Below are 12,698 nucleotides of genomic sequence, written 5' to 3'. Positions count from 1 at the left end.
GGCAGTCATTGTTGAGTGATCGAGATAAACTCTGCCAACTGCTGGAGCAGCATCCAAAATTAATGCAGATGCTTCAGGTTTGAAATATGGATTGAGACTTGCCATCTAGTATAACTTTAGTGCTTTTCAAGACTTACTCTAATTTCATTTTTAAAGTGCAAATTATATTATCTTTATTTTCTTAATAAATAATATTTCGCTTGGCAATTAGGCTTCAAAGTTTGTTATAATGAATGTGGAAGTATTATTTTAATGTTTATTTTATTTTATTTTTATTTTTGACTCGGCCTTTGTATTATTCTGTACTGTATATGTTCTTCATTTATTTTAGGAGAGGGGCCTAATTTTTTAACCTCATTAGATGTACTACCAGAAATTGACTTTTTTGCAATTAGGGTGCATTAATGCTCAACTGACTGGACTTGAATGATGAAGAAGGTTTGAAGTGAAGGAAATGGAAGACAAAGTAGTTGAGGTCACTGGCTTATTTAAGGTTTGGAAGAAGAAAGGGCTTTGTGAAGCAAACTGCTCTTTTCACTCTAAATTGTTGGATTAATGGATGATCTAGTTTATGTTTGGTTTGGTATTTTTTTGTCTTTTATTTGCAGCTAGGAATTGAGAGAAGCTAATTTTTTCATTGTAACTGAATGCACACATATGCCACTGGTTGAAATCCATGCAGTTTTATTTATGAACTTCTATATCTTGTCCGCATGTTGAATCTCCTGGTTGAACCATACAATAACAACGCATCAAGCCTTTATCCACTACGTGGGGATGGCTACATAAATCATTTTCCTCCATTGTCCTGTTAAGATCAATTCTCATTTGAATCTTCTAGTTAGTCTATAAAAAAAAAATGAAGTTGCGGATCTTTTGCAAACAGGTTATAACTTTAGCTTGTCAATTTGATGAATTGTTCCCGCCTTGTGTCACCAATATAGCTTGAGTAGATTATTAATGTGCTGGATTGTAGAATTTCACTAACTTCGGTGGTTACATTAATTTCTACAACACCTAATCTAACAGCTTGGTTTATAACGCTAGATGAGTAGCTGCATGTCTAACTGGCTTTTATAATTTGGGTTAGATTGTTTGGAAAGAAGCAGCATGTCAGAATCTGGCTTGTTGCAATTCTACTGGACACCACGTTCATAATGCTTAACCTCTACCTTTTCGTGGAGCTTTTCAATTAGTTCCAATGCTGCAAAGCTTATACCTGCTTTATTTTATTGTTTTTACAATTAGTAGTGATTTTGATTTAGGATTTCTTAGGGTATAGGTTTTCTAATCTAAATTTAACATTAGATGTAAAACAATCATGCAACAAACATACCAAATTTATAGGATGGAAGCTATTAACTCAAAAAAATAATGACTATGTTGATGACATTGAAAGCACGATAGAAATCTCAGTATGAATTAAATTTTAGTAAATATGATTGAAGATAATCCTACTTTGAAACTAAAAATAAAAAAGAAGAAAAGGTGAATTGAAACAAAAGGAAAATAATTCACTTGAAAAGAAAGCACTCATGTACAAAGAGATATTATTTATCATAATTCTTTAATTATTTCACTTGATTTAAGGAATTGATTCTTCAAAGAAAAAGGAGTTGCACATCTAAGTAGAAATTTTTTAAGCAACCAACAATTGTTTACATGCCTCAAACCACCTTTTATGAGAAAAGTCTAAATTGGTCTTTAAACTTTTATTTTAGGGGCATTTTTGTTCGAAACTAATAAATGTTCTCAATTTAATCTCTTAATCCTTCTAAATTGGCCCAAATTAGTTTCACGGTTAAATTTCTTGTATCAGGAGATGTTGCTGGGAGATCAAATCTGTTGAACAACTTTATACTATTTAATAAGGTGTTCAAATTTTTATTTTTATTGTTATTAAATCTAACCCTTTGTTTAAGTGAGGCTGTCCTCCAACTATTTGAGATTGACAAGTATCTGCACTAGTGAGGTCTAATAGAAGCTTAATGTGTAGCATGACTGGGTGCTAATTCGAGAAGGATGATTTATGTGGAGTATGACGAATGAACATTAATCCTCAAGCAACTAAGATGGAGAAGGACCTGAGAAGTTTATTTTTTTCCTCTTACAAGCCTCGGCTTCTTCTAGTCACAATAACCTTTCTCAGTGATCCTATTTTCATTGCACTGCTTATCACCATCTTCATTCTTCGTCTGCTAGTCATCATGATCTCCATTATTTATTCTTTATGCACACCTCCAGTCTCCGTTCTCTAGCTCTTCTCATTCAGTAGCAAAGTTGAGTTAGAAATGAAATTTAGTGATTATGGTAAGAAAAAAATTTGAGAAGCTATAGAAAAACACAAAAGATAGCTATTCCCTATAATTCTATCTCCGTGGGAACTATCCATCTATTTACCCATATTCTAACGGTGAGATTAGTTTGGATAAAGTTTGAAGAGTTAAGGGATAAATTAGACACATTCAATCGTCTAAGATTGCCCACAAAAATTCTAAGGATCATTTTGAGATTTTAATTTGTTGTTAATAAGAGTACACGTTTTAGATATCTTGGATTTATTGTTCAAAGTGATGGTGAAATAGATGGGATATTATCAACAGAATTCAAGTTGGATGGTTAAAGTGGAGGATTGCATCGGGCTTGTTGCGCGATAGAAAAGTTCCCCTCAAACTTAAGTGAAAATTCTATAAAATGGTTGTGAGACCTGCAGTGCTTTATGGTGTCGAATGTTGGCCTTTAAAAAAGAAGCATAATACTAAGTTAAGTGTTGCAAACATGAGGATTCTCTGGTGGATGAGTGGTTTTTACCCTTAGAAATCGGATACGAAATGAGCATATACGTGAAATGGTTGGAGTAGCTCTAGTGGAAGATAAGATTAGAGAGAGCCTTAGATGGTTTGGTCACATTAAACAGAGGTTTTTCGTTGAACCTATTAGGAAAGTTGAGGTATTAGATTTGACTTATGTTAAGAAAGGTAGACGTCGACCTAAAAAGGCTTGGTTAGAAAATGTTAGAAATGATCTTTCTTTGTTAGATTTAAATGAGAATTTGACTTTTAACAGGACACAATGGCGAAAAAGGATTCATGTAGCCGACCCCACGTAGTGGGACAAAGGCTTATTGTTGTTGTTGTTGTTGTTTGTTTATAATTACTCAAATAATTAAAAGTCACTTCCATCAACTAAAGATTGCAGTCCATTCTCTAAATGACAAAGTATTGACAATCAAGCACTGCCGCATTGTTGCAAATTTGGAAAATCTTTACAGCCTGTAAAAACCACATATAAAAGACGAACCATGGATCAGCCTTTGTTTAAATAGAGAATTGACTCTTAGAAATGTAAAATTTAGCGTATGGTTTAGTAAATTATAGATCTTATAGCGATACGATCTTACAATTCCTTTTTTTTCTTGTTTTTCCTTCTAAATTGTAAAATGATTGGTTTGTTTGTTTTTGAGACTGCCACATTTGATACATTAAGATTTTTTTAATTGTATGAATTTCAGTCAATCTCAAATTTTATATTCTTTGTTGGATTTCTTGTGAAAATTTGGATTTTGCAGCTTTTAATTTTTGTTTGTGTTGAACATTTTTTTGATCTTGCATCAAAATATATTTATCCCTTTTTTCCTTAAATATATTGTTCTTTGCTTAAATTAAAGTTGAAAAATGTGAATTTTGATATTTTAAGCGTTTTTTTAGCATCTCATCTTATATTCGAATTAATAAACCCTTAGACCCTAAGGCATCCATGTGGGAGAGGGAGGAATGACTTTCCAATGTGGAAAGAATGATGAAAAGAGATTTTGACCTAGAGTTGCAGGGCTATTTGATTAATTTTTATGTAAAATATTTAACTATTTAAATATGATTTTATTAAAACTTTTATCATAAACTAACTATTTATTATTTAATATTAATTATTAAACCCCCCCCCGAACAAAATTTCTTGCTCCGCCTCTGCATCCACATCACACAACTTCATAGAATTGGGCTTTCTAGCTACATTTCCTGGGTGTTCACGAGGCCTTTGGAAAGCGGTTGTCAGAATGGTGAAGATGGCAGTTGGAGATGAATGCTGCTTAATAATAATATATGTCAAGGAAAAAATGTGGACTTGCCACCAAAACATATAAAGGAAATTCAAAAGACTTCTACTTTTTAGGTTGCCTCTCCCTTTCTTCCCTCCCAAACATCAAATATTTTTTATTTATGTCCAATATTTATATTAATTGTTATAATGCATAATAGCTATCCAATTTTGGCTTGATTCACTTCTTAACTGGGTTTCCAGAGTAAGCTGAACCCGACCTGCTTGGGTAGGCATTATGTTTAAGTGTTTTTATTGGACTTCGCTTTTTTATTTCCCAACTGTAAATTCAGGCTTCGTTTGGGATGGCTTTTTTATTGCTTCTTAAAGTAATTTTTTAGTACAAAAATTAAAATTTTTATACTAAAAAGCTGATTTAAGAAGCAACAAAAAAGCCTTCCCAAATGAAATTCAATTTACTTATTGGTAAGTATAGTTTTTAATTAAACCATCAAGCCAGTCTAACCCAACTCCATTGCATATCATGTTTGCATTTAAAGATTCAAATCTTCTGCATAATATGCTTTTTATAACATATGCTCTATCATTTGCACTTTTTGACTGAATTATCAATCTATACTCATCCTTTGACATGGCAAAACCTTGCCTGAATCAAGCTTTTTACCCAACTAGATTTGGCTATCAAATAAACTTGTTGACCTCTACTGCCAACTTTCATCCCACCAAACTTGTTTTATTTTTCCATCTCAGCGAGCGTTCCCATGAAAATGACGTGCAATTTTAACGCACGACGGATATAGCATTGATGAGTTATATTGTGTTTAATTATTTTGCGTTTTCTTTCTCTGCCATGCATTTTCAACAGCCATATATGTTGACATTCTATTATGTTATTTATGTATTTGGCAGGAGCGCTTGGGTCAGTTGTAGCAATAAATTTTAATGGAAAACATGATTGCTCTTCAGCAGATGTAAATGTTACAAGCATATCAAGAGCTAATCGTTTTTTGTAGTATTTCCTGTAACATCTTCATTTACTTAGAAGCAGTCAATAGCTGTAGCAGGAGCTGCCTCAGGTTTTTTGCGCACTTCTGGGGTTGCTGTGTTATTATTTATCCATGTAAATATGTAAATTGTAGAATTATTAATGAATATCGGTAGTAGGATTCTTCAGGTCTATGTTTCTTTCCTTTTATATGCTATTTATTGTTTGATGGTGATTTTAGTGCTCTGTTCTGCATATGAATTTTTTTTTAGTGTTTTGTTGCCATTCTGAGGGCAAATTATTCTGTGCGGACGCCGAACGCTGTCCCGAGACCAACCAGAATGCACGCTCGGTACTACTGACATGGCTCATTTTGATTTGTCTCCGGACGGTGAACCGTGTTTGGCATCTGCACATTATAATTTCTCCATTTTGAGTTATTTCTTGTGGACTTGAATTTTATGGTTTAAAATATAGCCAAATAAAGTGCTCTTATTTATCAGGCTGGCAACCAGTGAGATCTTCAGGCTGTGAAATCTGAATGATACAGGCTTTTTTTTCGGTGTTTCTTTGTGGTAATGTGGAAATCTAGCTTTTTTACAACTAAAGCAAATGAGCTATGTCATGCATGGAGTTTTTGCTAGTGTAAAGATTTGAGAGGGGTTGAATCCACATATGATATGGTGAATTCGCTTGTTTGACACTGTTTGGGATATTTTGTAGTTGATTAGTAACCTTCTATTTATGGAAGAAGATTTTGGTAGATATCCTCATTATTGAATATTTTGCTTAGGTTTGTTTTGGTTTATTTATTTCATTATTGCATTAAATTATGTGTAGGTTTTCTTACAAGTCAGCAAAACATGTAATAGTTCTCTCTCTCTCACTCTCTCTCTCTCTCTCTATTAGAAAATGAGAGAGAATAGAAAAAATTTTAAATTCTTATATCTTGTGCATTTTTGCTGTAATCACACCGACATTGCCTTTAGCATTTCCTCGTGAAGGTCTAAACCCAAATCCCACTTTTGGCGCTCGGAGTGCACCGGGGAATCCACTATAGACATTATATACGCACTTCATTAGGGGTGTCAATTTTTTATACGAGCTAAAACACAACCCGAACTTGACCCAAAAAAATTCGGGTTAAGGTCAACCTGGACTTAAAATAGGTTGGGTTCTGGTTCAACAAATCAACCCGTTTTAAAAATTGGGTCGGTTCGGTTTGACCCAGTAACTCGAAAATGATCCGAAATTGACACAAGAATTCCTATTTGACTCGAAAACCCGAGATTGACCCATTTTTTACCCTAAAATCGAAGATTGACCCAATTTTTGACTCGAAAACTAGCAATTTTAGGTCAACTTCGTGTCATTCGTGTCGGATCGGGTTGACCTGTACCCGAATCGAGTCGGGTTCGGGTTGGCCCAAACAGCGCCGTGTCAGTTTCGGGTTCGACCCGAACCTGACCCGTTGACCCGAATTGTCACCCCTACTCTTCATAATATGGTGGGGAGGGAGCTCGGTGTTATGTTTACGGCGATGTGTGTAGGTTTTGTACACACTCTTTTTGTAGGGTCGCGCGGACAAATTTAAGGTGAAAGACTGTTCTCAAACAGGTACCTTGAAGATCCATGTGCACTCTTTGTAGTGTGTTGGGGGTTGAAGATTCATGGTTGCGATGTCGTCTTACACCTATTATACACGTTCTTCGCAGTGTGGTGGGATGGCCCATGCTCTCAGATTTATCCTAAAAGGCAGAGATGTTGGGAGGTTGCCGAAATTTTAGATGAACTTGGGACCTAGGTGTGGACAATGACAGGGGAAAAAATGAACAATCAACAAAGGACTTGAACTTGTATGGACTACAAAGAATTGAACATCAAGATGAGAAGTCATCATAAACTTTTCTCCTTTCTCCACATAATTGGATAAATTTTATAGTTTTTGTGTTGTCCTTCCTTCGTTAATGCACCTCGCTTCTCTCCTTATTACTCAATATAACTTTCTTGGGTATTATGATACAAGGTCATCAGTGTGATGATTCACTTACACGATTATTATATATTTTCATTGATGCAATCTTATATGAGACTATAATATTTCTCTCTTCTCTCCTCACGATTTCTCCCCCTTATTCTTTTTCCAACAAAGGCTCATTTACTTACCTTAAATTTTACAATTATATTCTCCTCATCCTCTCCTCACATAACAATGGCTCCCATCATATTAATGGATTCAATTGAGCATCCCTTGATTGATTACACTCATGACCTGCATCTTATTATTTCCCTTTCTAGAGGTAAAAAAAATGCATTGTTAACTCTATTTTTTTTATATGTCATTAAAGCTTTGTTTGGGAAGGATTTCTTATTGCTTCTTAAAGCAGCTTTTTAAGATAAAAATTTTGATTTTTATACTAAAAAGCTGCTTTAAGAAGCAGCAAAAAAACAGTCCCAAATGAAGCCTTAGTCAATCTTACACTTCATTTTGAGCTGTTTGATAGTCTCTTGTTCATAGATTTGTTAGGACTCATTTGATTTGCATTGTTAACTCTATTCTTTTTATATGTCATTAAAGTTTTGTTTGGGAATGATTTCTTACTGCTTCTTAAAGCAACTTTTTAAGACAAACTTTAATTTTTATACTAGAAAGTTGCTTTAAGAAGCAGCAAAAAAGTCGTCCTAAATGAAGCCTTAGTCAATCTTACACTTAATTTTGAGCTGTTTGATAGTCTCTAGTTCATAGATTTAATAGGACTCATTTGATTAAATAAAGGATGGGCACTACAATGGAGGTAGTAGCGAAGGCAGCAGCAATGATGGTGATGATGGAAGCTTGAGGGAGGCTTAATGTGCTTCCCCTTCTTTGAGAATGAAATTAATGGCGGAGCCTACAGTGCTTGAGTTGGCAAGAGCAGAAGCTTCAGCAACTACAATAATGAAGAAATCTTTCAGCTTTCGAGAACAAGCAGATTCCAATACAATACGATTGATCTGTTAAACTCTATCAATTATAGTGTTATGTTAAAAGTGAATCTATATTTTATTTTCAATAATATTCGCATCAAAGATTTTATGAAAATTAAATATTATTTTATATCAATATTTATTGTTGTTAAAATACTATTATGCTACTCAAATTATAATTAAAAAGAGGGAATTAAGCTTATAAATTTAAATATGAGTGTTAGTTGAGAAAATTTTTGAAAGTTTGCCAAAATATTTAAATATGAGAAAGAATTGGTCTTCTCATCACCATTATTAATTCCTCTTCTTGAAATGTATGATGATGCACTATACAATAGAGGAGAAAAAATTTGCTCAATTCATTTCAAAATTTTGCTAAGCATTATTGACCGAGCTCTTGCATTTGCTAGCCATTGTTCATAATGAATCCGAAGGCCTGTCTGGCTGAGGCTAAGAATAAGCTAATTAAAGCAAAGGCTTCGTTTAGAACGGTTTTTTTACAGTTTCTTAAAGTAGCTTTTTAGTACGAAAAAATTATTTTAAAAAACAGTAAAAAAGCTATCTCAAACAAAGCCTGAGTTTAGTTACATGATGGTACTTTAACTAGAGCACAAGAAATTTTTTATGATCAACTCAAATGATACAAATTTATAAACGCTAAATGAAAGAAATAAAGAAGTTGTGCATCTATGGTCTTCCCTGTCAGATCTGAATTCATTATTCCAAATCTTATTGATAAACTTTTTCTTCCCTGAACTCATCTACCTGAAGCCTGCAATTCATCAAAAACAATGAAGAAATAAAAATGCTTACTTCCTTATACGTCTGAAGTCTGATTCTTCAAACGCAATTCATAAACACATCGCCTACTTCTGTAGAAAAATCCTGCTTTCTTTTCTGGAAGTATTTTCAGATATTTCAATTGCTGAACAGATGGAAGGAAAATATTTCCCTTCTTTAACTTTCTTCTTCTCCTTCTTCTTCTTCTTCTTCTTCTTCGCATTGTTGGAATCAGATTCCTTCTTCAGTTTGAAGCTGTTGCTTTCTGAAGAAGAAGGAGAAGATTTGATGCGCTGTGAACTTTTCCAATCACCAAGATCTACTTTCCTGAAGTATTCAACCTCATGTGAGATGAGGGAGCCAATGGTTCCTTGTGCTCCAATCTCCAATGGGGAAGCCATTTTTATGACAGCTTCAGGAGCTCTCCAATGCAGTGAATACAGCATAAAAATATTAAGAATATAATAATAATATAGCATAATTCAGAACAAAATCTGAATTGAATATTTAAAATATTTGTGAGCTAAGATTGCTTGATTTGATTTCTTTGTGGATGGGCTTTGGAAATTGAAGGTTTTTTCTTGCTTAATTGGTCTGGGGGAAATTATTAGGTCCGATCACCGGACCTAAGTGTTCAGATTCCATGCGCTTTTCATGTGCCTTTACTACGCTTTTGATATATTTTTTACAAAAGGTCAGCTAATACATAATTTTAATTACAAATTAGTTGTTTTTTTTGTTGAGTATTTGCAAAAACAAAGCAAAAGTGTAGCAAAAGCGCAACAAATATCTTACTCGTTGAGTATTTGCTGCCCTTTTGATGTGCTTTGTAAATACTCAGTAAAAGGATAAAAGCGCATCAAAAGGATAGTAAAAGGGCAGATAATATGCAATTAAAATTATGTATTAGCTGCCCTTTTACAAAAATACATCGAAAGCATAATAAAAGCGCATGAAAAGAGCAGTGATCTATACGCAAATTTAGATCCAGTGACTGAACCAACTAATTTTCTTTGGTCTGGACAACTGTAGTGATTGTGAGAGGTGGTTGAGCCTTTCCTTTCACTTGAATATCTCTGCAACTTTTCTTAACCTCAATAAGTAGTAATTGTAGAATATTTATGGCTTGAAATTCTGGTTGTGGCCCCACATATCAATCAATGGATGGAATTTTTACTTCTATTTTTTCAATTTTTTGTTAACTTTTTTTTGTTATAATAATATCATTTGGCCGATTATATGGATCGAGCATGTGACTCTGGTCGCCTATCTAGCACGCATTTAGCTGGTTATGTGGATCGAGTATGAGACAAATAAATTTTAATTTAACTATTTATTTTTTCTCTTTTTAAGTTTTCTTTTTTTTTATTAAAGATATTATAAACAAGTAAAATTATAAACTTAAACATATAGTATTTATAAAAAACGAAAAAAAAAATAAAACTTTCTACAGTTTTTTTTTAAATTTATTTAACTTTTTTTAATTATTTGTTTTTAAATTTTTTTAATTAAAAAGAAAAACAAATTGGCATTATTTTAACAGTTTCTGCATTTTTTTTTAACTATTTGTTTTTAATAAATGATATTATAAATAAGTAAGATTATCAACTTAAATATATATTATACTTAAAAAACGTAAAAAGAAAACTTGAAAAGACAAAAAAAAAACAATCATTAGCGCAACTAATGACTTGACTTTTTTTCCCCTTTTTTTGGTAAATAATATTTTATATCTTTTGTTTTTTTTTAATAAATGATACTATAAAAAATTAAAAAATTTATTTTAGTTACTTTTTTCTCTTTTAAATTTTCATTTTCATAATATATTGTAAATTTTAATAATATATTATAAATGATTTTATAAATCTTGATGGAGGATCTTCAGTTTGAGGCACAGATATCATCACATACATCATAAACATGCCATCATATTTTTCATGTACATCATACCAATCATATCTCTACAGTTACCGACAAAGAAGATTTTGATCTCGGATTTGTTCTAACGGTCTTGGCAGTTCTTCCCACCTGTTTTCACACCCACCACTAAAAGATTGACACGTATCCAATTGTAATCGCGTCGCAATCTTCGCTTAATCACCTCATAATTTGGACATTTATCTAAAAAAAGATCTCCATTTTTTATTTATAAAAAATAAACATTTTAATTAATCTCTCTTTTCTCTCTCCCTTCCCGCAGAAAGAAACCTAGCCATGGCTTCCATTCCTTGCTCCATTCATCTCCACGAATCATCTTCCTTCGATGAAATCGACGTTTCTTCCTTCATCCGTTCTATGGGGAGGATTGCGTCCTCTTTGTGCGCCATTCGAAGGCGTCTCGGCCGGAACCGGGCGAAGGTTGGCCCTGAAACACCACAGAAGGTGATTGTATAATCCTCTCAGTTTTGCTTTTCTTTCGCTTAAGATTTAGGCAAACTTTTCTTCTAATTTTAGATCGGGCCAGAAATTTTGTTCAGGACCGTCTAAATTAAAATAGTTATATTTTCCGTCTCATTTGAAAGGTTAGAATATATTAAAATAATTTCATTTTTCATCTCATTACCGGAGCTAATAGGAGCTGTAAAATTAAAATTAAGAATGCAAATAACCTGGTCTTTAGAGTTTAGAATATATAAATATCTGCACGGGCCGTCTTCGTTTGGGGACGAGAGAGGAGGAAAAGGGAAAACGAAAATCGTGCTTGAGGTCGTAACTTGAGTCGCGAGAAAAAAGTAAAGAAAAAATGAATCATTGATGCTTTTCATGTGTACATTACGTGCTAGCTAACTTCAGGAACATTTGCAGCCGCGAGAAGAGATTCGGAGAGCCGATGTTTGCTCCAACTGAAAGTCGGGAGGAACAATATTTACCATCATTCAGCTGATGTCTGAGTTCAAATAATTTGCTATCTTTGGAAGAAAGTATGAGCAAATGTTGAAATTAGCTTTCTACAATATTGTTGCTTTTGTTTATATGATTTACACTGTATTGAAAAGATGTGAAATCCTGCTTGTCTATGTTGTCTAGACATGATCTGAATTTCTCTTGTTTTTTTCCCTAGCTTGGTTGTGTTTCCATGTCTAGAAGAGGCATCAAAATTATGAGATCTGGACAACTTTTTTATTGCTTTATGTTATAATATAAATTTTTTTTTTAAATTAGAAATTTTTTATCTAAAAACTGCTTTAAAAAACAGTAATTAAACTGCACTCAATTATCTTTAGAAAAAAAACTTTTATTTATATATATATATATTTGTGTGTGTGTGATAGATTGAATTAATAATAGTTTTTCAAATGGTTGATTGAAGATAAGAAGCATATTTGAAAATTATGTTTTTATTCATTTTACATTTTATTCATTTTGTAAAACTAGTATTGATATTAATCTTTAAGTGCATTCAAACAAACAATAAATTTAACAATTTTGAATTTTCATTATTTTAACAAATAAATATTTTTATTTTGAAGCAAACAAGTGTAGCTTACGAAGTTAAGGTTAATTTAAATTTTTTTTTTCTTTGGAAATATTTATGGATTCGTAAGGTAAGGGATTTTTTTTAAAACTTTTGAGCTAGTGAAGATAAATTCACACACAAATGACATATGGAAGCTTCAAATTTAAAAAATTTTGACTAATAGTCAAAACTCTCAACTAGCAGATGAAGATGAATTGCATATTTAATGAAAGGAATCACATGCTGGCGTAAGGCTAGAAGAGTGGAGCAATTATCAAAAGCGAATCTCATAATCTAAAAATTATTCATGTAAATAGATGTAAATTTTGGTTAAAATAATTAAAAGTGCTGATAAAACCTTCAAGTATTTCTATGTTTCTAACCATGAACTAAAAAATAACGATAAAAACTTTCTTACTATTTTGTAAAATTATAGTATAAAAAATAAATTTT

General features: G+C 32.6%; 2 protein-coding genes and 1 long non-coding RNA gene across 6 annotated transcripts in view; 2 read left to right on the top strand and 1 right to left on the bottom strand.

The window, feature by feature from the left end:
• LOC110107039 (protein virilizer homolog) overlaps positions 1 to 5,235 on the top strand; it is a 63,135-nt gene extending 57,900 nt beyond the window's left edge. For 3 of the 4 annotated variants that reach the window (XM_020837176.2, XM_020837177.2, XM_020837175.2), the window contains 2 exons: positions 6 to 77; positions 4,966 to 5,235. In XM_020837176.2, coding sequence (XP_020692835.1) covers positions 6 to 77; positions 4,966 to 4,986 — 93 coding nt within the window. In that variant the 3' untranslated portion in view covers positions 4,987 to 5,235. Of the gene's footprint in view, positions 1 to 5; positions 78 to 395; positions 494 to 4,965 lie in introns of all 4 variants that reach the window. The other variant, XR_002304312.2, reaches the window with a different exon arrangement.
• A 3,355-nt stretch (positions 5,236 to 8,590) lies between these two features.
• On the bottom strand, positions 8,591 to 9,309 carry LOC110107049. The gene has a single exon (XM_020837187.2). It carries the CDS (start codon positions 9,265 to 9,267, stop codon positions 8,875 to 8,877), a length of 393 nt encoding a protein of 130 aa, XP_020692846.1. The 5' UTR covers positions 9,268 to 9,309; the 3' UTR covers positions 8,591 to 8,874.
• A 1,633-nt stretch (positions 9,310 to 10,942) lies between these two features.
• On the top strand, positions 10,943 to 11,911 carry LOC110107047. The gene is made up of 2 exons (XR_002304313.2): positions 10,943 to 11,170; positions 11,594 to 11,911. It is a non-coding gene; the product is annotated as an uncharacterized LOC110107047 (long non-coding RNA).
• The last annotated feature ends 787 nt before the right edge of the window (positions 11,912 to 12,698 follow it).

Source organism: Dendrobium catenatum, unplaced genomic scaffold, assembly GCF_001605985.2.
Source record: "Dendrobium catenatum unplaced genomic scaffold, ASM160598v2 fragScaff_scaffold_716, whole genome shotgun sequence".
NCBI lineage: Eukaryota > Viridiplantae > Streptophyta > Magnoliopsida > Asparagales > Orchidaceae > Dendrobium > Dendrobium catenatum.
Note: the sequence above shows the minus strand (reverse complement) of the source record. Positions and strands in the feature narration are given on the sequence as shown.